Source organism: Myotis nattereri, assembly GCF_964212035.1.
Source record: "Myotis nattereri genome assembly, chromosome: 11".
In the NCBI taxonomy this organism is placed as follows: domain Eukaryota; kingdom Metazoa; phylum Chordata; class Mammalia; order Chiroptera; family Vespertilionidae; genus Myotis; species Myotis nattereri.
Genome location: NC_138086.1, coordinates 34,979,870 through 35,007,642, shown reverse-complemented (window position 1 = coordinate 35,007,642; position 27,773 = coordinate 34,979,870). Strand labels below are relative to the sequence as shown.

The window sequence follows — 27,773 nt, the reverse complement described above, 5'->3', positions numbered from 1 at the left end:
ATTTACATCTTACATTAGTTTGGTTCACCGAACATTAATTGAATACGGGGACTTGAGTCTGCTAATTAATGGAATGTCAATGATGAATAAGGTGACTTTGTGGTCCCCTTCTCCCAATATCTTAAGGTCTGCTATATTTTGGAATGTTTTGATAAATATTCCATTGGATATGTTCACATAGTGTAATGGGAGTAAAAAAAAACATAAAGTGGTTTATTCTGGAAATTTAGAGATATCTTCTTGTTGGAAATGGCATCTCAATTGAATCTTGGAAGGTAAAACAGATTGGTCAGGTGAATGATGGAGAGGACACTGCAGTCTGAGAGAACATCTTGAATGATGTTACAAAGCAGGTCATGTATTTGGAAATAGAAATATTTGTATTAGCGGAGCATGAAGTTCAACAGGGACATGATTGGGTATAAGACTGCAGAGGTCATAGGAAGGGCAGTACATTGCCAGCTCACTACCTGGACTTTCCAGGCCATGTAGCATCATTAAAATCTTTTAAGCACAGGTGAGATATGGTCAGATTTGCATTTTGGATTTAAAGTTAGCAAAATGATTTACAAATAGCAGAACTCAATAAATGCTAATGAGATTGATGAATCTGTGTCACAATATATTGATTCTCAAGCAACATCATAAATCTTTTACTTCATATGTGTATGTGATGAACACAACAACTATGTATCTGGGACCCTTTTATACTATGCAAAATTAAACTTCTAATTTCAATAGGAAAACATGGGTTGTCTTCTAAACCTGTTTCTTACTTCTCTGCCCAGCTAGATTGATATAAACATAAATTCTTACCAATTGTAATGAGTATATGCTGTACTAGGTTGAATAATGTTCTTCTATAATTCACATCCACCCAGAAACTCAAAGAGGGCTGCGAGGGAATCCTGGGTCCCAGGTGCCAGAGGGAAGCTTGTGCTGGCAGCCAGGGGAAGGAAGGCCTACTCTTGCAGGAATTTCGTGCATCAGGCCTCTAGTATATGTATGTATGTATATATATATATATCTCAAAACAAAAATTTTTGATATGGCCTTCCCCCCAGCCTCACACTTATTTTCCACCAGGATTGAATTGGGTGACATCACTAGACTTTATTAATTATTCATCAAAATTAAGGCATATATAAAAATAGTTTTATTAATGTGTCTATACTGGTTTCTCAATGTACCAACCTTCCTTTTATGAAGACTCTGGTTAAAGCCAATTTAATATTTGTCAAAAAAGACTCATTACTTTAATCAATACACTGTGTTGGGCTTTTGTTAAATAAATGTTTGAGTGCTCCAGCCATAAATGATTTTTAAAATTATTAGACTGAGAGGTCTCCCTTCTATTTCATGTAGTCCCTTTGGTATAGAGTAAGAAGATTAGCATCGGTGTTTTGGGAGACAGCTGACTGAGTCAAACGACATGGAGGATAGCTCTAAGTTTTAAAAAATAACAGCATGCACTTGCTTCCACTTAACTTGAGGGGAAACCAAATGTAGAGGCAGCAGAATAATCTAAAACGAGTTTAAATTCATTGAAACTGGAATTCATATTATCTTCAAGACAAGTCAGGAAACAAAAACAGTAGAAGCCCTCAAGGCTTCGAAGCAGTGGCCTGGAACTAAACTTCTCCACCTGGAATAGAGTGAGCCTCTTATTTCAGCCTTGAGAAGAACCTAATTGCTCAGGCAACACAGCAATCATGCAAGAGCTGATCATGGAAGAAAGATGACACACACGAGGGGATTTGCCGGAGAATACACTCCAACCGAAGCAGGGCTCACACTGAGAGTTCTGTCCCTCGAGTTTCCAGCAAACTGAAATCAAAGAGCAACCCCATTCTCTAACCTGCAGGTTCAGATAGATCTCAGATAAACCCTCGAAGGGGTTTTTAAGAATGATGAGAAAATTCACTTCTCTCTCCTCCAAGAGTGATCAAAGCCTACTTCCTCCTTGCAGGGACCTTGGAGTCCACAGCACTGCCTCTCCTATGAGGGCAAATGGGAGAGTGCATCTATCTGATCTGCATTTCCCACTCAGGGCTCTGAGATGATTCCTTTTCTCACTGAAAAATCAAACAGAGCCCTCGGGCCAACAGTTCACTGCGTTCAGGAAAAAACAGAGGACCATCTTCCCAGGGCCCACTCCAGTCTGAATTCCAGTGTAGGTAAATCTAAACCATTGTAACTTGGAGAAAGTTGACCATAACAAGTGCGCTTAACACATCTTATTTTTTTCCTCCCTGTATAAACATGCATTTTTTTTCTTGAAAAAGACATAAATATAATTTGTATTCTTTATAAATAGACAAATAAAAAAAATAATCTGTTCTGGATAACTGGTTATGGAAATGACCTAGTTAAGGATCTGGTTAGGGAAATGACCTGTCATCAAATTTTTGACAGTAAAAACAGCCTCTTCAGAATGATTAAACTGTTGTTTTCTAACCCCGAGGGAAAAATTTAGAGACTGTCAATTAAAACATAAATGTCATAATTTGTTTAGATTATGAGGAAAAATAAGATGCAGATGTTTTGGTTCCTTTAAGCTACATTATTTTAATCCAAATGAATTAAAATTAAGTTAAAAATTGAGTTCCTCAGTGTCTTGCCTATATTTCAAATGCTCAATAGCCACACCTGTCTAGTGATTAGAGCAGGTCTAGAACATTTACATCTTTGTATAAAATTTCCACTGGAGAGCATTGCTCTAGAGATATTTTTTGTGTCTTTTTTTTCCCCTAAAATGAAACTGACATTTGTATTAGCTTCCTGTTACTGTTATAACAAATTACCAAAAATATGGTAGCTTAAAAACACACAGGGATTTGTTCTCGCACAGATTTGGAGGCCAAAAGTCCCAAATCAGTTTCATTGGGTTGAAATCAATGTGTGGTCAAGACCACACTCCCTCTGCGGGCTCTTGGGGGTAATCTCCTCTCCTCTTCCAGTTCCTGGTGGCAGCCCACATTCCTTGGAGAAGAGTGACTTTTCTCCAATCTCTACCTCCGTGGTCACCTCGCCTCCATCTTCTTCTGCCTGCAAAACTGCCCTCTGCCTACCTCCTATAAAAATGCATGTGATTGCATTTAGAGCGCACTGAATACTCTCCCCGAATCAAGACCATTAACTTGCCCTGGACAGTGTAGTGTGCTCAGTTGGTTAGTTGGTCTCTCTCTCTCTCTCTCTCTCTCTCTCTCTCTCTCTCTCTCTCTCCACACACACACACACACACTTTCCTTCTCTCCTCTCCCTTTCTCTCTTTTTAAAAATCAATAAATATCTTTTTTTAAAAAGATCATTAACTTAATCACATCTGCAAACATTTGTCTTATCAAGTAACAGGAAGTAGAGCCAGCTATCTCTAGAAGGTCATTATCCACTTATTACAACCTATTACAATGCTATTTTTCAACTTTCATTTTACTTTATTTGATCCTATGTTGCCAATATATCATTACTCCACCGGCATCTATAGGTATAAATGTTAATACATTTACCCAAAGGGTATGATTTCTCCTACCAGAAAGGCATATGCAGTAGAATATCCAGCTTCCTATTTAGTTTCAGATGTTTTTCCTTCTTGTGTGTTGTGCTTGCCAAAGCCCAAGATTTATGGAAAAGTCCATGATAGCACTAACTCAAAACTTTACAAATCGACTTGCAATGATTATAGAACACATTGTCATGTTTCACAGTCAGAGGGCTATTTCCTTTTGGCAAGCTGCTTTTATCATTTACTATGAGTTCTAAAGTAACTTAATTGGTTATGTTGGTTTTTAAATAATTATTTTTAAAGCTATCTCAAAAAGAAGATACATGTCTAGATATCATAATGAGAATAAAAAAAGAAACAGAGTTGGCTGTAAAAAACATGCCAAGCCTCAGAGGGAAGGCAGGGGAGGGGAGGGTAAGAGATTAACCAAGGACTTGTATGTATGCATATTAGCATAACCAATGGACATGGACACTGCGATGGTGGGGGCTTGTCCTGGGGGGTGGTAGAGGCTGGGGAAGGGTCAATGGGAGAAAAAGGAGACATATGTAATACTTTAAACAATAAAAAATAAAAATAAAATAATACTACTCAAAGCAATTAGACAAATAGATAAAGACAACCCAATAGAAATATGGGCAAGATTCCTGAACAAACATTTCAGAAAAGACCAGTAAGCATACCCTCTTTAAAAATCAAGAAAGTGTTCATTAGTACTAAAATGAGATATAATAATAAACACCCACCAGAATGGCTAAAACAATACTAACTGTCAGAATTTTTGGAGCAACTAAACCCTCATAGATTGCTTGTGAGATTCTAACTTGATACAAATGACTTTAAGGAAAGTTTTTGTCATTTAATAAATTTTGGAAAAATGCATATGCTAACTTGGTATTACCCCTTCCTTGGTCTACACCCATGAGAAATGTTTATAACAATTATATGGAAATAATCGAAACTAGAAACACTCAAATGTTCATAAACAAGAAATGAAAAAAAACTGTATAATCTTCATATCATAGAATAATAATACTAATGGAAATAAATACCTTAACAGTTTAGATAATTCTCACAAATGTAATTAAGGAGGCTCAAGGAGTACTTTTGGGTGAAATATGCATCTTCTTTGACCTGGTGCTGGTCACATGGGTGCTCACTTTGCTGGAATTAAGGAGCGGGAAAACATAATGGAGGTGCTGAGCTTTCGCATTATACCCACTTATCTGGGTTCCCTTGCAGCTCACACTCAGGATGTGTGCCTCTGAGCAAATTTTAACTTTCACAATTTTCATCCATATAAACACTATTAGATTAATTAATGGCCTTTATCTATCATGGCAAGTTTTTCTTACTCACCATGGTATTGAAAGGACATGAATTTATGTTCGGACTCATTTTAGGCTTCACCTGAAGAGTTAAAACTTCCTCCCAAAGATCTAATTCTCCTGAAGACCTAACTCTGTGTTTCTACTCCTTGTATTTGCTATAATAAAGTGATGACCAAATAAAATAAAGGCCTGTAGAACTGTAAAAATGATCTCTGTGGTCCCTTTGTATTAACCAGCTTAGTGTGTATATAACAATGTTTCTCATGAATAAAATATCATTTGGTCATCACTACAGTGACAACCCTCACTAATCTCTGTAATTAAATTCTTACAGAGGTGAACATTTTATATAGTTTTTGTTATTAACTACCAAGTATTTGGTTAATTTTAAAAAGCTTGCCCAATAGTGCATTTTCCCACTTAATGGTTATAGTGAGCATTCATTTTTATGGGTCTACAGGAAGGGTTAAGGGAGAGTCCAATAAGAGATCCCTTACATAAACCTGATATCCCAATTCCCCGTCCTGCCCATACCCAGCATCCCTCCTCCTCCAGCCAACTGGAAGAATGGGAATGGGAACAAAATTTATTGGTAGGACAAAGAAATATTTTTAAAGAGAGTTCATATTCTAAAGCCAGTGTTTGCAAATCATGAGTTTGCAGATTGAATTTATACACATAGTGGCCTCAAACAGCCTCCAATAATCTCTCAGGTCATTGCGTGTCCCTAAGGTAATTCTGTGCTTACAGAAGCAAATGAGCAAAGATAAATCATCTCTAGGTGCCACCATCAACCTGGCCTAAAAGAAGTTCCACAGATAAAGTTTTGAAGAATTTGAAGTCCCAGGCAAAAAGATGGGTTAGTGGAGGAATAAGGAAGAGAGGACAGGCAGGTAAGAGGGCTAAGAAGATGAAGAAGTAAGGAAGAGGAGGAAATGGAGGAGACAGAGAAGAAATCAAGCAATACTTTAAAAAATAAGCAGAAACAGTAGTAACAGAATTAAAATCCCCCCAAATCCTCATAGTGGAATCAGTATAACTATGCATAATGTATTTTTAAAAAATAAAAAATGGGAGTTTTAAAAAAAATCTCATGATTAAAAAAAAAAAAGATGGCCAAGTAAATTTGAAAAAGAGCAAATAAAACATATAGACAAGTAAAATGTAACTGCCATTAAAACTTGGTGTTTGGTTTTAGAATGGTGATGCTATAATGGAGCAGAATTGGAAGAAAGCTCTTGGAATATACTGAAAATCCATCACAAAAAGCCAAAAAGGTGGGTAATAACATAGGTTTCTTTTTTTCAGTATTTCATAAGACTTCAGGCAATTTTACTAACAGGCTTTGTTGTTTTAGCTAACTGAACAAAATTGCTTCCCAATCCTTAACATATTCTTAATCTATTCTTATATAACGTGTTTGAACAAAAAACAACCTTATATTTTATTTATATATAAAAACAGAAGGCAGTTTACTGTCAGAGAAAGCAAGCCATCCTATATAATAAAAGGGTAATATGCAAATAGACCAAACGGCAGAACAACCAATCAAAGCGTAATATGCTAATGATATGCTAAGACTGCTCAACTGCTCACTAGTATGTGCACTGACCACCAGGGGGCAGATGCTTTGACCAGTAGATTAGCTTGCTGCTGGGGTCCTGCTGATCAGGACTGAGTGAGATGGGCTGGATACGCCCTGGAGCCCTCCCGTGGTCCCTCCATGACCTGATGGTGCGCCGGTGGGGTCCCTCAGCCTGACCTGCACCCTCTCACAATCCAGTACCCCGCGAGGGATGTTGGAGAGCTGGTTTCAGCCAGATCCCACGGGCCACTCCTTTTGGGAGGGCGCCAGATGCAGGACTCATGGCTGGTGAGCACTGCTGCAACAGCATGAGCTTCTCCCGATTGGGACTGATTGGGCGCGAGCCTGTGGCAGGCACAGTGGGACCAGGATAAGCGGGAGCAGCAGGTAGGAGCTGCAGGCGGCATTGGACTGTGGGTTTTGGTCTGATCTCTACGGGCCACTCAGAGGGACCCCACGCATGCACAAATTCGTGCACTGGGCCTCTAGTGTTAAATAACTGAAAATAAACAGGCCACAATTTACATGAAGACTTTACATGAAGATCGCAAAACCCACCATGAATTTCATCTGTGTGATACTCACAGTAAGAACAGCCGTAGACTTCAATTCTGAGCCCGATGCGGCCTTCTCCATTCCAGTCCAGAGGCACGAAGCGCACGTAGCGGGCAACAACGGGATGCTGTAAGTCATGCCGGACCACACTGTCAGAGTTGATGTTCCCGGGAAATGCCTGGGGGGGAATCAGATTAACAAATTAGGGAGAAAATACCTTAGAAACAACCATGTTCTCTACCTGCAAAACTAAACTTAATTTTCCTATCTGTTGCCAGGACTTTATATTTTCCACACCAAAAGCAATTTGTTAAAATAAAAGGGAAAAAGAAAAATGAGAAAATGATAATACGAACGTTTGTACTTCCTTTATTTGAAAACAAGTCCAGTTTTATTATTATTTTTTTTCAATCCTTACCCAAGGACATTTTCTTTCTCATTTGTTTTTAGAGGGAGGGGAAGAGAGAAAGAGATGTGAGAGAGACACATTAGTTGGTTGCTTTTGCACTCACCTGAACAGGGCCCAAGATGGGTTCCTGCCATGGAATCTAAGTGAGACCTTCCAGTGCAGGCTTATGTTCTATCCACTGACCACATTGGCCAGGGCAACAAACCCAGGTTTAAATGGAAACTGAGCCGAAGTTCCATGGGTCCTTTAATATATGTCAATATGCCCAGATGTTAAAAGAATGAAACACCATATGGTACCCACTGTAGTGTACAGTAAACATTTAAATTGTGAGTTCTAACATTTGAATTGCACAATGAATAATTTTTCCTAAAATCCAACCCTATTTCTTGCTTTAAAAAAAGTCCCCTTCACATTGCCTTCCTATGCCACCATTACAAAACTGACAACTTTTTCAACATCCATTAGGTAAGAAGAACAAATGACTATGTTCTACTTTTTTTTTTTTTTTTTTTTTTTTAAGAAATGACAGAGTAAGAAACCCACAGTCAGGAGATCCTGGGTTGTGGAGATCACATCACCATGGGCAGTATGACTAGTGACAAGGAACTGAGAGTCAATACCAATGTGGATTGTATTAGGTCACAAAAAAAGACATATGGTATTTCAAAAGAAGAATTGATAACTTTTTTTAGAGAAGGGAGCAAAAGAAAGGATATAAACCTAGTCCCAGGTAGTAACATATAGGCATGGTGAGAGAAAGAGAGAAGGGGGAATCACAGGGCAGACAGCGGTTCCTCCCTCCTCAGTACACTCTTCTCTTTCTTTGAGTAACAGCCCCTGAATTTTCCTTAAAAGGTCACCCTTTCAGCACTTCTCAACCCACCTGATTTGGGACAGGCAGATGCACTTGGTAGTACTGGGGGTGGGAGGGTGCCTAACTCAATGAGATTCAAATTAAGCACCTGTGCTGGAACAACTCTTTCATTCATTCATTTATCATTTACTGATTCACTCACTTGCTGACTCACTGACTCAGGAAATATCTGAGAGTCTTCTTTGTACCAGATACTGCTCAAATCACTGGGATATAAGAGTGAACAATATAGACAGAGTTTTGATTTTCATGGCGTGTTTATTACTAAAGTACATAAGGGGGAGGAGAAATAATCCTATATAATAAAGGCTAATATGCAAATAGACTGAACAGTGGAACAACCAGAACAACCAAACAACCAGTCTCTATGATGTGCGCTGACCACCAAGGGGCATGTGCAAAACATGGAAGGTGTCGGCCGCGGCAGGATGGTCAAGCAGGTGAGCGGGGCCACCAGACCAAGGCAAGGCACCAGTCGCTGACATCAGGGCGAGCCTCTGGTAGTTACTGAAAATTCTTTGCTCCCGCACACCGTGGTCCCGCCCAGTGCCGGCCCCTATCGCTCCACGCTGTCAACAGGTGCAAGCTGCAACTGCTGGCCCCAATTGCCCCTCAGGGCTTTTCCACCTCCCCCTGCTCCTGAGGGGCGATCAGGGCCGGCAACTGCCTCTCGCACCCGCTGCTGGCAATGGCCCCACTCACACCTGCAGCTGCTCCACCATCCCACACTCTGCCCCCTGGTGGTCAGCGCATGTCATAGTCACCAGTTGTTTGGTTGTTCCGCCATTCGGTCTATCTGCATATTAGCCTTTCATTATATAGGATATAGGATCTATGCTATCTTTCCAGGCAACTATCTCTGTTAGGTTTTTTTTTTTTTTTTCAGTTGCTTAAAAAGCAAACAAACAAATGAGGAAACAGGTCCAATCATGAAAAAGCCCAGAGCAAGCTGTGGATTTTGATGTCCTCACATTTGTGCCTACTTGGTCTTTCTCTGACATCCATCCCTTTATAATGGCCAAGAAGACCTTAGGGAAGAGATCCTGCCTGGTGCTCGCACCTGGTACTCACACAAGCTGCCGACACCCAGTGCTGGCCCTGATTGCTCGGCGTCATCAGTGGGTGCAAGCAGCAGCTACTGGCCCCAATCACCCCTGAGGGCTTCTCCACATCCCCTTGCTCCTGAGGGGCGATCGGGGCAGCAGGTGCCACTTGCACACACTGATGGTGCCAGCCCCAATCGCTCGGCGCCATCAGCGGATGCCAGCCAGGCCAACGCCTTCAACATGTGGGAACGGCAGTGGCGGGAGCGGGGCTGCCAGCAGACAGGGGACTGGGAGCTGCGGCAGGAGGGGCTGGGTGGGGCTGTCGAGGATGGGCTAAGACCTGCCCCTGTTCCCACTGCAGCTTTGCAGCCCACAGTTCCTTTCAAGGTGCACAAATTCGTGCACTGGGCCCCTAGTTTATATATATATTGCATTTGAGATTGCGCTATTTAATTTAAAGACCACATATAGAATTTGAGAATCTGAGATGTTAAGGAGGGTTGTGTTTTATCCAACTTCAGTTTTCCAGAGAGGATACATTCATTATTCATGAAGAAGTATATGACATAGGGTATTTCCTTTAGGATTCACAGCATTAGTATATTGTGTTTTTTGCACTTTTTTCATTTTCAAGCATATTGAGATTTAAGATATCATCCTACTTGAAGTTTAAAACACTTCCAAGCAATGGCATAAGCATTCCTGATCATTGTCTTGAATATTAAGGCACAAATGCATGTGAAATATCTCCTCTGATATAGCAGTTTTGTTTTGTTTTGTTTTGTTTTTTGAAAGTTAAGTAACATAGAAGAAGGTGTAGCCCTTGATTTAATAAAAACAACATCTAATATTTATACTTCACTTTAATGCATAAGTCCACACTGTATTATTGGTGCATGACAGAAAATTCTAACTTTGTTGGGGATGCTTTTTTTATTTTTTCCAAGTCAAGAAACTCAGGCTTAGAAGAATGAGAGGGCTTACTGCATGCTGAATAGCTAATGAGAACAAACCAGGACAAAGTCACGAACTCATCCAATCCAACCCCATCCTAACCTGAGAATCACATTTTCAGCCGGGAATAAAGGTTTCTTTCTTCAGGCACAACACATTTATATTTGATGTTTGGTATTACATACTTGAATGTCAAATAGAAAGTTGGATCATTTGTATCATACCACATTTTAGACGTGCGTTTGGTAGCCCATGGTAGTATATTTTGCCTGCGTAGTGTACTTCTTTCTGCATTTTCATTTCCGTGAATTTTGACAGCATTAGTATTTTCCTTTCTCACACATCTTCCCAAAGCATGCTCCTATTGGGGTCATTAGCAAAAGCTCCTTTGCAGTTTTAATACAAGTAATCAGAAGTTTGAGTGACACTTTCACTGGAAGGAAAGAAAGACTGGTCTGCTATGGTGCATATGATGCCATTGTAATTTAACTTAGCTACTAATAAGTGGAAAGGGCAAAGGGAGGCCAAATATTACAGGAATGCCATTTGTGCAGCTTTGCCAGGAAGTGGCAGTTTAACACTCCCAGGGAGCCACTAGTCTATTCTCCATAGATCCCTGGGGGAAAGGACGGGGCAGTCGGAAAATAGACCTATGCCCAGTAAAGTCTGGGTGACACAGGGAAGGTACTTTCCTGTCAGTCACACCTGGAAACAGGTCATTGGCCAGAGCAGGCACAGCCCCTCAAGCACAGGAAGATTTGGGATATTTAATCCCCTAAACAAAGAAGTTCTCTCTCTTGGCCCTCTCACTCTCTTATGTTTTCAGGAAACTTGGGGCTCTTGTCACAAGGGGTGCACTCTCTTGGCTCAGGGCCATGTGGACCCCACACAATGGACTGATGGACCGCAACTAGCCTGATGCTAAACCGGACCCAACTCACCATGGAACAGAAATTTTGGACACTGGTTTTGCTTGTAGCTCTACTGAATCCCCAGCTGCACCTCTTCCAGGACTAGATTAAGGAAAGTGGGACTTTGAAAACCCAAGAATATAATTCCATACAAATAAAAGTCACTCCTCCTTTATGTGAGTCTCAGAAAATTATTTTTCTCCAGATATGGCAAGGACCCCATCCCAAGCACTCAGTGGGGAAAGGGATCCCGCACTCCCACCCATAACACATAAACCGTTTTAGTAGCAATGCCTACTATGCCATAGGCTTTGAAAAGGACCTTTTTTGGTTGTTTACATAATTTGACTTTCACCTTCACTTGCAGCTTTTCGCATTGATATAAAAGGGAAGAAAAAAGGAAAGACATACAGCTAATTTTTACAAAATCCTTAAAATTTGGAAATTTACATCAAAATTAAAATGAATTTGAAGCTTTCTTGATGAAACAATATCCTTTAAAATTCAATTTTAGAAAACTGTCACACAATAATAATATGCTTTGTATATACATGTAAACATCAGATTCATCACTAAGGCTGAAAAATCAATGTGCAGAAACTTGGGAATTATATGCTCTCGCTATCAAATCTCCTTTTGTAGCTGTGATTTGTATATGTGCTTAGAAGGACAGGTTTGTTCTGTTTTGTTTTACTAGCATGGCATTTATGTAACTTGCAAAACTTTATGCTTAGTAAAGCTAAGAACAATATAATATAATGTTAAACCTATGGTACGGCTTTATGGTCCTATAAATTGTTAAATACACAGCAAAGAGTTGGAGTTTTTTTTTTTTGTTTTATAACATGTTGGGAGTCATTCAGAAGGCACATTCCAATAACCTAAACATCACTGAAATTTTAATAACTGGATATTTTCCACCACGGGCACTAAATAGTTCTTCTAGCCCAAACAATAGTTCAGCTGGCCTAAGAGAGGAAGAAGCAAACTTTTTCTGTAAAGGACCAAACAGTTATTTATTTATTTATTTATTTATTTATTTATTACCATTATTATTATTATTATTATTATTATTATTATTATTATTTTTGGTATTTTCAGGCCACATACCTCTCGGCCCCATATCCTCTCTTCTTCTTTCATGTTATCTTTTCTTCTTTTTAAACAACACTTGAAAAATGTAAAAACCATCTTAGCATACAGACTTTAAAAGAAGTGAGAGATCTTAATTTCTTTAACAGACAGGGACCAGAGTGGGCTGTGGGCTCTAGTTTGCCTGTCCCTGAGCTAAGAGAATCTTTCAAATTTATAAATCCTCCTTCGGCCCATATATGATCCAAGTCTAAAGTCATCAGAAGGCTGTGCAGCCGCATGGCACCTAAAAACCAATATCCTTTGGGAAAGTATTCTGTCACCCTTGAAGCATATAATTTATCAGACCACAGGAAAATACACGGGGATTCAGAAGTGTGCTGGGTGTGATGCATGAGGTAAAATTTCCCCTCAAATTCACTGTTATGGGGTCTAAAATGTAACTTATGAAGTATTTTATGAAGATAATAAATATATTTAGTCCTCACTAAAACCTCACATTTCAAAACATCTAAAATAAATCATCACACACCCCTGCAGCAAATGACCAAGACTGTATATCTCGGTGTGAAGGTTTTACTTAAGGAGGAAAAATATGACTAAAACATTCAGCCACTGGGTAAGCGAGCTGGGGAGGAGATGTTAGTATTCCTGAGGAGTCTAGTGCATTGGGGATTAGGTGAGAAAAACAACAACAGAAGAGCACTTGCTGACGTGAGAGATCTTATTTTCTTAAAACACAAAATATCTCTGCTGCAACAGGAGCACACACAGATACTCCTTGAGTTGGTGTCATAAACTGTGGTCACCATAATCACTTTTCTTAAAGCGACATTTTACTTCTGCCTGGGTTTTAAATTTTATTCTCCCCCTGTTAACACTTTGTATCAAAGTATAGAGATAAGACTTTCCATTCTGCAGGCTTGAGGTAAGTCTCCAGGCTTCAGACCACTCCCTGCTAAGGCAGGAAGGAGAGAAGTACCTTCATACCATCCTGCTTGGGTTGCACCCCTGATCTGGCCTCTTCACCTGGGCTCTCTTATCATCCTCTACCTGGCTATACAAACACATTCTGCAAGACTCAGCTCAGATGGAGCTTCTAGCCAGTAAGCACATCCCATGACCCTAGCTTGTCAAACCCCGCCATTCTGCAGGGAGCCTTATAACATCCTGTACTTTTAATTCCCTTTACTCAATAGCAATTCCTTCATTATGGTTTTATTACCCACTGAATGACCATTTCAGAAGTATGTATGTCAGTTTTGAAGTCTTGGATGCAATATTTGGTCCACTATTATATCTGACCCTCTAGCCTAGTGGTTAGTGTTTAATAATAACCTGTTTACTGCCTGATTAAATGAGTGAACAAAAATGTCCATTCCCACCTGTTTATATTGATAGCTCTGTTATTGCTGGGTGTACCAAAAACCAGGCCAGATATGAGAAGAAAAGTAAATAGCTAACTATGAATTGATCTATCAAGAAGTCAATAGTCGCCCTAACCGGTTTGGCTCAGTGGATAGAGCGTCAGCTTGCGGACTGAAAGGTCCCAGGTTCAATTCCGGTCAAGGGCATGTACCTTGGTTGTGGGCACATCCCCAGTAGGAGGTGTGCAGGGGGCAGCTCATCGATGTTTCTCTCGCATCGATGTTTCTAACTCTCTATTCCTCTCCCTTCCTCTCTATAAAAAATCAATAATTTTTTTTAAAAAAAGAAGTCGATAGTCAATAGGTAATTTCAAAATTGATAACTGAACAAACTGATATGTAATATATGGGGAGAATGGAACCAGAGATGGGAGAGAATGGGAACAGATTTTTCATTTTTTTAAATTAAGTACTCTCTATACTATTTGATTAATAATATTTATCCATATGCAACTTTGATAAAAACCACAAAATATATTTTGTCAGGTTCTGTAAAACTTTGGTTTTAAGATTCCTGGCACACCACACAGATGGCGACGCAATCAGTTGTGAGATTCATCATATCTGTATAAATCATATCTAAGCAGTTGCTTAAAGAAGCATAAGATGCCTGGTACGGAGCCCAGAAAGAGATATTTAAATGAGTCCAATGTAATAGGAACTATGCTTTACAATGAGCAAAGTGTTCAGCAACATCTGTACAGTATAAGATAGAGAGATATCTCAGAAGGGGTTTCCTTCAATGCAGCCCTATGGAAAAAATTTCAAAACGCAATTCCGTAAACACAGTTTCACAATGGGAACCAAAATGTCAGTGCAGATACTCAGCTCTCTGCTGACTGATTTAATCTGGAAAGAGTTCAGAGCATCTAGAGCAGCGGTTCTCAACCTGTGGGTCGTGACCCCTTTGGAGGTCGAACGACTCTTTCACAGGGGTTGCCTAAGACCATCGGAAAACACATATTTTTGATGGTCTCAGGAAATGAGACAACGCTCCTCTATCTGTCTCCAGGTGGGTCTGCTCACATGCATATACGCCCACATAGGAGTACCCAGCGTGATGACATCATCGCGCCAACCCCATACAAATACAGGTGTATGTGACAGGGTTGGCGCCGTAATGTACTTATGCGGACCAGTCACACATGTGTAGAGAGCAGCTACTGTGTAGAAAGCAGTTGCTGTGTTGAAAGCAGCAGTATTGGAGGTAAAACAACACTTCATGAATTATAATTACTGGTAAATGTAAAATCATGTACTGTAAAATCATCAACTACTGCAAAAAAAAAAATATCTGTTCCATGGGAACTTAATCTGGATGCTGATCACTCTTTTTATATTCAGCTGTGGTTGATGTGAATACTGTCCCCTTGTGATAGTAATAGGTATGTAAAATAAACAACACAGAATGGTAAATCACAGGAAACTTTAATGAACTGTATTGACTGAACTATGCCATGTATCATCTTTTGTATCATTAAAGCTATTGTTATATACTATTTTCATTAGCAAACCATCCCATGGCAATGGATCATGTAGAGAAGAATGTTAAGAAAAGAAAATATAGTGAGGATTTTTTTACAGTATGGTTTTACCTCAATAATTACAGCAGGAATTGAGAAACCACAATGTGTTATTTGTTGTGAAGTTCTATCAGCCGAATCTATGAAGCCAAACAAACTAAAACGCCATTTTGATAGCAAGCATCCAAGCTTTGCTGGCAAGGATACCAACTATTTTAGAAGCAAAGCTGATGAACTCAAGAAAGCCAGACTTGACACTGGTGGCAAGTACCACAAACAAAACATAGCAGCCATTGAAGCTTCATATTTGGTGGCACTCAGAATCGCCAGAGCTATGAAACCTCACACCATTGCTGAGGATTTATAGTTGCCAGTGGCCAAAGACATTGTTTGAGTTATGATCAGAGACGAATTTGTTACAAAATTGAGTGCAATTTCCTTATCTAACGACACTGTCTGCAGAAGAATAGATGACATGTCTGCTGATATTCTTGATGAGATAATCCAGGAAATTAAATCTGCTCCACTTCCAATATTTAGTATCTAGCTTGATGAATCTACAGACGTTGCAAACTGTTCAGTTACTGGTTTACGTGAGGTATATTAATGATAGCGACTTTAAAGATGAGTTTCTTTTTTGCAAACCTCTTGAAACGACAACTACTGCACGTGATGTATTTGACACAGTTGGTTCATTTCTGAAAGACCATAAGATCTCTTGGGAAAAGATTTGTGGTGTTTGCATAGATGGTGCTCCAGCTATGCTAGGATGTCAATCTGGATTTCAACGTTTGATACTGAATGAGTCACCAAAAGTCATCGGAAATCACTGTATGATTCATCGACAAATATTAGCAACAAAGACGCTGCCACAAGAGTTACAAGAAGTAATGAAAAACGTCATAAGTTGTGTCAATTTTGTAAAGGCGAGCACTTTAAGCAGTCAACTGTTTTTGCAACTGTGCAACGAGTTGGATACACTGAACAATGCTCTGCTATTTCACACTGAAGCGAGATGGTTGTCGAGAGGAAAAACTTTAAAACGTGTTTTTGAGCTTTGTGATGAACTCAAAACGTTTTTTAATCAGAAAGCAAGACCACAGTTCGAAGCACTTTTCAGCAATAAAAGTGAACTGCAAAAAATAGCTTACTTGGTTGACATCTTTGCCATCTTGAATGAGTTAAATTTATCACTGCAAGGACCAAATGCAACATGCCTCGATTTGTCTGAAAGGATCCAATCATTCCAAATGGAACTTCAGCTTTGGCAAAAAAAATTGGATGAAAATAAAATTTACATGTTACCTACCTTATCTGCTTTCTTTTAGGAACATGACATTGAACCAGACAAAAGGATTATGATGATAATTTTTGTGAAAGAACACTTGCACATGCTTGCAGACGAAATTTCATCGTACTTTCCAAATCTTCTTGACACCCCATTTGCACTTGCCAGAAGCCCATTCACAGTCAAAGTTGAAGATGTTCCTGAGACAGCACAAGATGAGTTCATTGAACTTATTAACAATGATGCAGCAAGAACTGATTTCTCTACATTGCCAGTTACAAAATTCTGGATCAAGTGTTTGCAGACATATCCTGTTCTGTCTGAGACTGTGTTGCACCTTCTTCTTCCATTTCTAACAACATATCTTTGTGAAACAAGGTTTTCCAGCTTGTTGGTTATCAAGTCTAAATACAGAAGTAGACTTGTTATGGAAGATGACCTTCACTGTGCTCTTGCAAAGACTGCCCCGAGAATTTCTGCTCTGGTGAGAAAGAAGCAATCTCAACCTTCTCACTGACATTGGCTTTTTACACATGCTGTTGAAAATGTAGCAGTGTAGTTTACTGTTGTTATATTAAGACTGTTACCCATGCTACACCATGCTTCAAGACAAAATTTCATTTACTTGTAATTAGAAATAAGTATTTCACAATATATAATTACATATTGTTTTTGTGATTAATCACTATGCTTTAATTATCTTCAATTTGTAACAATGAAAATACATCCTGCATATCAGATATTTACATTACAATTCATAACAGTAGCAAAATTACAGTTATGAAGTAGCAACGAAAATAATTTTATGGTTGGGGGTCACCACAACATGAGGAACTGTATTAAAGGATCATGGCATTAGGAAGGTTGAGAACCACTGATCTAGAGGAAAGGATGGGTGGCATGGATCTCAGGTTACCTCCATGAACATGGCTTCTCTTTAAATATTGGACACATTTCCATGGTAGTATATCTGAGCTGTACTTGGAAAGTACCCAGAGTACCTCTCTTTCTAAATGGATCAAATGCTTTCATAAGCATAAGATCAAAAAAACACAATTCAGTTTTATTAAGGATGAGGATTAGTAATAGCAAAGTAAACTACCATCTTCAAATTGGGTTTTTTCAAAATGTGAAATTCACTCATTTGGATAGCTTGATACCCTATGAGATATTAATAAGTTTGACACTAAATGTATTCTCTGATATGAACATTAATAATGACTTTATTCTTTCTCAGCTTAATATACTTATGCTTCCTACCATTTTTTAATGTTCTACAGCAAGATTAGTACCCAGTAAATATTTCTTTGTGAACAGAAAAAGAGCCAAAATGAGGATACCTTATTTAAAGGAGCTAATTTTTTTCTAATATATTTGCATTTCACCTTTCATGGAAAAAACAAACAAAACATTTCCAGTATATTCTTCCATATTTACTAGTTCTAGTTTTCTACTTCCTTCCACTACAGAATTTATCAAATACATGGTTTGTTCTCTGCATTTCCCTCTTTCTTGAAGCTTCAGCAGTTTGTTTACTGCTATCTTTTCTTCCAAAAGAGAAATCAGAAAGATCACTGATGGTGACCCAATAAATTATTTCTTGGCTATTTAATTTTTCTTCAACATTCCCCAGAGTTAGTCATCTTCCTATTCAAGGACATTTATACTTTGCTCCTTTTATTTGATCTCAGACAACTTCATCCTCTTCATTGAATATTCTTTCATGTGGATTATTAAAAATTAGGTTGTTCTCTCTAACCTTTCAAAATTGAGGTCATCCATTTTCTTGTCTTCAATCATAACTCCCCAGTGTATTTGCTGTCACTCTCTGTTTCCTCCACTGCCTCGGTTTATTTTCCGACCCTCAGGGAGCCTGAGTAACCATGGGGCTGACAGATGGATGACTCAGGCTCCCTTGCCCTCTGGCATCTACCTGCTTTCCCTTAATGGGCGCATTAACAGATGGCACCCTTCTCAGCAGCCTGCCTTCCATGACTCCAGCTCCCCTGGTCCCTGATAATATTGGTTCTTCCCTTGTTCTGTAAGCCCCAGGAATAGTAGTGACTGTCACTCATGGGAATTCATTATCCCTTGTTCATTCCCTTAAGCCTGCCACACTCCTGTTAACTGTCCCTTCACTAAATTCTGTTTAGGTAAACACTTTAGAATGTGCTTGCTTCCAATCAGAACAAGGACTGCTACATATGTGTGCAAAATTCCTATGATAATTATAATCTCTCAATAATATTATTTTTGAATGTCCTTAAGGTATATTCAGTTGGAAATCTGTCTAAAATTCCCCTAATTTTTCAATATCATGTTTTTACTAAAATCTTTGGTTCTATTAACTTCATTCACCTTCTCCTAAGCTTTTAAATAATCTCATGATCTAATCTGAGTTACAATTCCTTATCTACATTTACTTCCTTTGCATTTCTCTATCCATTTCAGGGTTTAGGGTTTCTTAATTATTTCATACCTGAGATATTATAAAGTTTCCCAGTTCCCTGCCCCACTTTCAATTTTATTACTCTGCAATACAAATATGGTATTGATCATGTCAAAGCCTCTAACTCAAAAATTTTAGGAAATCCAGTAAAGAATTTCTTCTTTACTAGAGTGTGCTACAAAAAGCTCTTCTCTGCTACACAATACCAATACTTAAATTATTTATTCCATCAGGCAGAGTGTTCCCTAATTCAAAGGATTTCACTGCACTAGTATACCATAAAATATAATGTTTAAAGATATAGACATGCAAGTTTAACATGTATACTTTTGTATATGCTAATCACTAATAATTGAATTATTTTTGTTTGCTCATGTCCATCATCCTCTCCTGTACTGAAGTAGATATAGAAAATCAAAGCAAAAAATTACAGATATAAAACTTTATTTTACTTGAAAGATACTCAGACTAATCTTACTCTTTGTGTCATCTTATGAGAATAAGTACCCTGATATAAAAATATTTTTAACAATAACAAAATAGATAAGAAGATTTATGACATATTTAGTGTCAGGTCTCAATGGTCATGTAAATTGCCCAAAATTTTTATTCTGTTTCATATGTTCCTTTATTTTCCTTTTTGAATTTCACAATCTATAGGTATTGGTCATATCTCAAGAAAAGAGCTATAATTTAATTTTTTTCAATCAAACAGTCTGAGGTAGTTGATCAGATAGCATCATTTGATCTAAGCGTATAGTAACCACCTGATAAATTTAGTTTAAGTGAGAAAAAAACACACAAACCAGAAACAAATTATTTAAAGACAGAATTTAAATTTTCTATAAGGCCAAAGATCCACAGCTTAAATGCCTATTCACTGGGATAATGGCTATTTTCTGAGAAGCCTATTTACTCTTAGAAATTAAAAGTAATATGTTGTACAAAAAGGTGTATTTTGTAAAAATCACAGAGACCTATACAGATTAGCTGACCACCAGTAATGTCATGGACTTGACCAAACAATCTTAAAATATCAGGAGAATTTCCACTCTGCCATAGTTGTATAAGGAATGGTTCACTTATACTAGGGTTCATTCGCATATATTCAGTTTGTCCCTGAATGGTTCAACTAACTTCTGAGCCTTCTGTGAAGAGCCCACACATTCTGCTCTCATCTAAAAATGCTTCCTCTTCTCTCACAGCCACTACTTTATCAGAACATGATTAAAAGGAAATTTCCTATTAATATTATCATTTTTATCGCTTTTAGAGAGAGAGGGAGGAAGGAACTTGCATCCTAGGTATGTGCCCTGACTGGGAATCAAACCTGTGACCTTCCAGTGGACTGGATGATACTCCAACCAGCCGAGCCACACTGGCCAGGGTCATTTCCTATTATCCTATATAATAAAAGTCTAATATGCAAATAGACCAAATGGTGGAACAACCGGAACAACCGAATAACCAAACAACTAGTGCCAGTCCTGATTGCTCGGCGCCATCAGTGGTGTGAGTGGCAGCTCTCGGCTCTGATCACCCCTGAGGGCTTCTCCACCTTGCACTGCTCTAGCCCCAATGGCTCCACACCATCAGTGGGTGCGAGCGGTGGCTGCCAGTCCCAATCGCCCCTGAGGGCACCAGCCCTGCTTGCACCTGCTGCTGGCGCTGGCCCCAATCGCTCTGTGCTATCAGCGGGTGCTAGCAGCCTGGTACTGTCAGTGTGTGGGAGCAGCAGCGGTGGTGGGAGCAGGGCTGCAGGCAGACAGGGGACCAGGGGCTGCGGTGGGAGGGGCCAGGTGGGGGTGCAGAGGATGAGCCGAGACCCACACCTGTTCCCACTACAGCCTTGCAGCCCACAGTTCCTTTCAAGGTGCACGGATGTGTGCACTGAGCCCCTAATTTTTAATGTGTGTATTAAAAATGTTATTTTGAATAACTATTTTAATAAGACATTATTAATAAAACTACCATAATAATGGAATATTAAAGCATGTATTTTTCACTTATGGATATAGCAGAGGAAAAATTACTGAGGATATATTTAGACAAAATAATTCATAAGCTTAATGCTATACATTTTTAAAACCCTACATCAGATATTTTACAAAGGATGGATTGAAAAATAAAATATTTTAGGCCTTGAATTGTCAGAGTATAATCTAAAAGTTGATGCCACACAGTCTGCATTCTCAGAAGACAAAGCAGTTAAGTAACATCGACTAAATAATAATAAAAACAAAAATATAAGCTCTCAAAATAGTACAGGTATAATCTTAATTCTGCCACCAACTAGCTGTGTAAAGTTGCATAAACTCAAACAATGGGGACAAATACAACAACATCTTGGTAAAAAAAAAAAAAAGCATCTCATAATAACTACTAAGAATACATTAGTCATAAAAAGAGTAAGATATCAAAAATGGTGACATGTAACAGAAGTATTATTTAGAGGAAAATTATAGTCTTTAGTATTTAACGTAAGAAAGGGATAAAAATCAATGACTTAAGCAAAACACTTCAGAAGTTTGAATAAAAGACTAGAATAAATTTAAAAAATGTAGAATGTACCAGAAAACAATTAAGAAGATAAGAGTGAAAATAAATAAACTACAAAGATCAAGAAAACCAAAAGATGACCCTCTACAAAGTAAGTAAATTGGAAAATCTCTGGTGAGACTAAATTCTAACCCTCCAAAAAAGGAAGGGGAGAAACAACAATATTATAAATGAAGACAGGCCATAAGTATAGATAGAGATTAAAAATAATCTATTTTAGAAACGGACCTCGGGGCAGCTGTGGAGCGTGTCGACCCCCACCCGGAGGAGACTCATGAGGGATTTCAAGTGATTGCAAGAGGACCCACCTGTGGGTGTCTGTGATGCACCATCTGAAAACAACATCATGCAGTGGGATGCCGTTATATTTGGAAGGGACACCTTTTGACAATGGTGCTTTCAAACTAGTAATAGAATTTTCTGAAGAATATCCAAATAAACCACCAATTGTTAGGTTTTTATCCAAAATGTTTCATCCAAATGTGTATGCTGATGGTAGCATATGTTTAGATATCCCTCAGAATCGATGGAGTCCAACACACAATGTATCTTCTATTTTAACCTCAATTCAGTCTCTGCTGGATGAACGAAATCCAAACAGCCCAGCTAGTAGCCAGGCAGCACAGCTTTATCAGGAAAACAAATGAGAATATGAAAAAGGAGTTTCAGCCATTGTTGAACAAAGCTGGAATGATTCATAACAGACAACTGGTCTGTTAATCTTTTTCATCATTGTTGTGTATAATTTACCTCTCAGTAAAAGGCTAACAGATTTTAAGTGCCACCAGTTTTAAGGATTCTGCAGAAGAAGAAAAAAAAATCCTTCAGTTTAGAACCTATAAAAGCTTGTGTATCTTGATGAATGCACTTTTTATTACATGGTGTGAACTAAGTTATTGCTTACATAGATTTGTAATATATCCTGTTTGTATTTTTTTCCAAGTGATAATGTTGGTGTGGCGTTTTCATGACAGAATATACACATTCTGTAAATAAAAAAAATTATAATCTATTTTAACACAAGTTTTATGCAAAAAAAAGAAAACTTTAAAAGTGAACTGGTCATTATACCGCAAACCTGTAATATAACAAACATGACCCAGGAAGCAATATACTTCATAAACAAGCCTTATGAATATTAGGAAAGTAAAAGTGACAATTCAAAAACCTTCCCAGTGTTGGGAGACAGATCCTCAGGCATGGCTTGTGTTTCTGCTCATCTTGTGAGCAAGCTTTCATTGTGAACTATCTTTATAAACATAGTTTCATTGCAAACAGCTGGGGAGACAGGTATATTGTTCCTTCCGGGGGAAGAGGGCACAGATTTGTTTCCGGTCTAGTACAATATAGTATCTCTCTGGGGCAAAGGTCATGATAAAGAAATGAGATTTCTGAAGCTCAGGTTTCCTTAGCTTTGTTCCAAATGTGCTGCATGTTTCATGGATCAGTCTGCATCTTCTCCTTTGGTTTTATGGGGCAAGGGAAACTGATGTGATACGAAGCTCATAAATAAATAAAACAACAAGGAAAATCTTCTGACAATAACCTTTGCTAATGATAATGCTGGGCATCGCTAGTAGAAATGCAAAATGAGACAGCCACATTGGACAACAGTTTGGCAACTTCTTAAGAATACACAGCAATCCCACTGCTTAAGAAAAATGAAAATCTATCTTTACACAAAGTCTGAATGTGAATTTTTATGGAGCCTTATTCATACTCACCTCAATCTAGAAACCTCCCAAATATCAAACAGCTGATAAATGGAGAATAAAAGTGTGGCACATTCATAGCCCACGACTCAACTGACTTCCTTCCACAATCCATCAAAGGCAAGAACTACTTGGGCTATTTTCTCCCATCTTTTCATTGAACTCCACCCTCCGTGTTTTCCATTAGCCCAGTCTCCATGGTGTCCTTGTGCTAGGATACAGTAAACCCTTGATTTTGTGGACCTCAGTATAACAGACTAGGTCTTTAACTTACAAAATTTCAGGTTGGTATGTCATATGTGAAAATTACCACCCAGTTAATTTTAAATGCTTTTAACTAAGATTTGTTCAAAATTAAATTAACAGGTTATTTTTGGTTATTAATTCACTGTTATTTTAAACAAATTTCAGTGAATAGGCTATATATTGGGGGGGGAAACAACAACAACACTGTAGTAATTTCGCCAGCATAAGTAAATATTGCATATCTACAACTATAGTCTACATATTTAAATCTAAGGGTCACTGCTCTTAGCGTTCCATGAATGATCAGCAGGTGATCACACAGCATCTCTAGCAGTGGTTCTGTTATTGGGTGCCACGGCTTTCTGTGGCAGCTTTAATCTGTAGCAGTTTTAATGCCTACCTGCCTAGGTTCCCACTTGAGCTAAGCCATGCTAGTCCTGTGCATTTGCTTACTCCTAGCGACTGATGAATGCAAGCATTTACTAAACCTATTTAGTATAAATTTAGAACTACAGTAATACATACAGAAAACTTTTCTGTGAAATTAAACTTTTCATGCATACTTAATTTTAATTACTCAAGTGTAATTTTACATAATTAAAAACAGGTAAATTAATTTGTCAAGTTTTTTTAACATATGCATTCAGAAAACCTACTTTATTATGTAACAGACTTTTCAGCTTTAACAGACACATCCTCACCCTAATTAGTCCATTACTTTGAGGTTTACTGTAATTATTTCCCTAAAAACTCCCAGCTTCAGTGCTTTTAGTGAAACAAAGTAAATGTCCTGACTTAAAAAAAAAAAAAGAAATCAAGAAAAGCAAAAACAAAAAACAAACAACTTCATTTAACCCTACTCACTTCTTCCATTACAATACCATATCCTCCCTTTCTGACCTCCTGAAGTGCAGTGTCAGCTCTATACCCAGTGTCCAAGGGATAAGTCTGATTTTCCACTTCTCCCTTTTCCTCCTGTAATTCATTTTCTGCACTAACCTGGTGAAGCCCAAGGCTCCTTTCTCGGTCCTGACCTTCTGCAACCCCTCCGGAGCACACGGTATCCTTATCATATCTCTTTGAGGCTGTGATCTCATTTTGATTCTGGGACAGAGATCAATCTATTCTCTTAGGTCTCTAACTTCTCAACCCTCCTCTAGGAGGTCTCATTCTAATCCAAATAATGAGCATTGATTTCCATATCTGTACCTCCAGCCCGAAATTGGATTCTGAGATCTAGGCCAGAATTTCCAACTGTCTGACAAGCATCTTCATTTGGACAGCTGGATGATGTTTCAAATTTAAAAAAAAAAAAAAAATTGCCCTTTCACCACCAAAGCATATTTCATTTCCTACTTTTTTCCCATACTGTTTGCTGACACTGCCATTCTCCTAATCTTCCAACCCGAATCTCCCGCCACATCTGCAACTTTCCTCTTCCTTCTTCACATCCACTATGCCCGGGTGCTGGGTCCTGTCTCTTTAGTGATGCTTTTCCGCTCACATGGCCATTGTGTTTTTTCAAACCTTCACCCTCTTGACAGCTCTCTGAATATCCTCCCAGAGTCCAATCTCTTTCTGCTGCAGTTTACTTTACATATTACCCAGAAAGGGATTTTTCTAAATTAAAATTAAAACCTCCTTCTGTGAGAACCTAATTACTTAACTCCAAGTATGGATGTGGGTTGCCTTTGCTCACACCTCGCCAACTCAATAAAATGAAAAGAATAATATGTACCATTATCACCCTTTGTTTTGTTTATAGGATGCTAAATGATTCACTTAACAGATTGTTTTCAACAAATTAACAGAATTGACTTAGCTGAACAAACAGGTTTATTATATTGGAGCGGCACATACACAACCCAGGGGTTCTTTTCAGTAAGAACCTGAAACAAGCCACCAGTTACAGCTCCCAATTTACAGAAAATCCATACAGCAGTTGCCATGTTTAATGCTTTCTTTATAACCAAAGACGTGCCTTTTCTTGTGCAACAGGATGGTTATTTTACAGCCTCACTATATTCCCTTGTGCATATGAAAATGTTATTTGCCTTCTAAACGGAATCCTTTAACACTTTGCATAGATGACCATCACTTGAACTTCTGGACACATTTTTCTCAACTAAGGGGGTGGGGGAAAAGGGAACATGTAGACAGCAGGGCACGGTGAAGTTAATGAAATCTTCTGATTTTAAGCTATTGTAGCCAAATATTATCCAGAGCAAGTTTTGTTTTACCCCCTCCCAGAGCATTCAGATATGATAGATGAGGATTTACACTAATTTTATTATTTTTTTCAAATCACTGAAACAAAGCTAAGAAGCAACAGGTTTTGAGAGTCAATTATACACAACCAGAGATTCTGGGGAACAAAAATTAGAGAGCTTATTTTGAACATGCCCTTTTGAATAGATGTAAAACAAAACAAAACAAAACAAAAACAAGCCAACATAGCTATGAGGTGACTTGAGAATAAGATGGTGTTGTACAGGTATTTTATTCAACCTGTTTTTTTTTTTTTTATTGATTTTTCACAGAGAGGAAGGGAGAGAGATAGAGAGTTAGAAACATCGATGAGAGAGAAACATCGATCAGCTGCCTCCTGCACATCTCCCACTGGGGATGTGCCCGCAACCCAGGTACATGCCCTTGACCGGAATCGAACCTGGGACCTTTCAGTCCGCAGGCCGACGCTCTATCCACTGAGCCAAACTGGTTTTGGCTCAACCTGTTTTTAAAAATACCCTATGGAATTATCCAGAGGAAAGATTGTTAGAATGACAGCACACTGGGAAGAAAGAAAAAGAACGTGAAAGTTAACCTCTAATGGAAAGTGCACGTTATAAGGATAACCAAATATTATTTGAAATTATATGTCCATGTCCATATTTAACCATTATCATGAAAATAAATACTTTTCTTTAATTATAATATTATGTAAATATTGCAAAAATAAAATTCTAAACCATTTTATTAATCGTACCACAAGATCAAAGTAACAGAGTAAGCATATGTTATTCATACTGTGGTTTTCAGAGTAATTTACTCCAGAAATATTTTGTCACTTAATAAGATGACATAAAACTAGACTTTAGGCTTTAGTCACCTCATTTATATAGTTTAGATATTAGTATTCTACTGTCATTTATTTCTACTCAAAAATTATCTATTCACCCATGTTTCACATAAACACTTATGCATTATAGGGATTTTATGTGTAGCTCAGGATCCTATGTTCAGTTTCATATTCATCCAGAATATCCAAACAGTGTAAATACTTTTAGGCTTTCTAGCCATATAGACTAACGATGTCAAATGATATATGCACTGAGTTGAGATACATACATATAGTGTACACACAGAGAGAATGAAAGAGATGGGGACATTAAATCACATGGCTATAAGTTTGATATTTTTGCCTTTTAAATCATTTTTGAAATAATTTTAGGCTCACATAGTTGAAAAAATAGTATAGCAAGTTCCTGTGTATCTTTCCCCTGCTGCTTCCAATAGTAAAACTCTACATAATTAAAAGTATAATCTTTTATGCCAGAAATTTAACACCGATAGTATTATTAGCTAAACTACTAGTGTATGCTGATTTAACTAGCTTTTGTATCTACTCTATTTTGGGGTGGGTGCATAAAACTTTTACCATTTTTATAGATTCATGTAACCTCCAACTTGTGAAATAGAACAGTCCCATCACAAAAGTAATTCTTTTAATTGTAAACAAGACATATGAGAATGTGCTTAGAAAATCCAGTTTTGCTTTAAATTCTGAACTTAGTCCCCACTCTAGGGTGCATGCTTCTATTTCCTGCCACTGGTAAGCTACTTTGTGACTGTCATTGCATTAGATTCCAGACACTAATGCTACTCATAAGGGCATAACGAAAACAATAGAGACGGTATCTAAAGACTGTGCTTAAATTCTAAATGAGACAAAGTGCTCTCTTCAATCGGGATCAGAATTGGAGTTTAGGGGACATAGAGAGAGGAGCTCAAGAGTACCTTATCTCCAGTGCAGCCCCACTGATTGCATGTGCAAGTTAGGAAACCTAGCGTGCAAAAAGACACTTATGGGAGTGATGTGCTTTCTTACCATTTTACTGTGAAAGCCAAGTAGCTTTGGCACCAGGAGGACTCAACTGCATTTCTAGTGGAGACAAAAGGGATTCAAAAGGCAGCTGGAAGCAAACATGATGTCCAGGAAGGGCAGGTGACTAGCAGTCCCAGGAAGACTGGCAGCTCCCCGCCTAACTGACTCAGTGAGGAACATATGCTCTGGTTTAGGGGTA

At 38.3% G+C, this 27,773-nt stretch overlaps 2 protein-coding genes across 2 annotated transcripts in view; one reads left to right on the top strand and one right to left on the bottom strand.

The window, feature by feature from the left end:
* CNTNAP2 (contactin associated protein 2) overlaps positions 1–27,773 on the bottom strand; it is a 1,809,641-nt gene that overhangs the window by 1,035,685 nt on the left and 746,183 nt on the right. Inside the window, exon 4 of the mRNA XM_081102720.1 lies at positions 7,007–7,154. Coding sequence (XP_080958846.1) covers positions 7,007–7,154 — 148 coding nt within the window. The remainder of the gene's footprint in view (positions 1–7,006; positions 7,155–27,773) is intronic.
* Positions 21,868–22,158, top strand: LOC308527400 (ubiquitin-conjugating enzyme E2 B-like; the record flags this gene model as incomplete). Its single annotated transcript, XM_081102722.1, has 1 exon — positions 21,868–22,158. The coding sequence occupies one exon, from the start codon at positions 21,868–21,870 to the stop codon at positions 22,156–22,158; it is 291 nt and encodes a 96-aa protein (XP_080958848.1).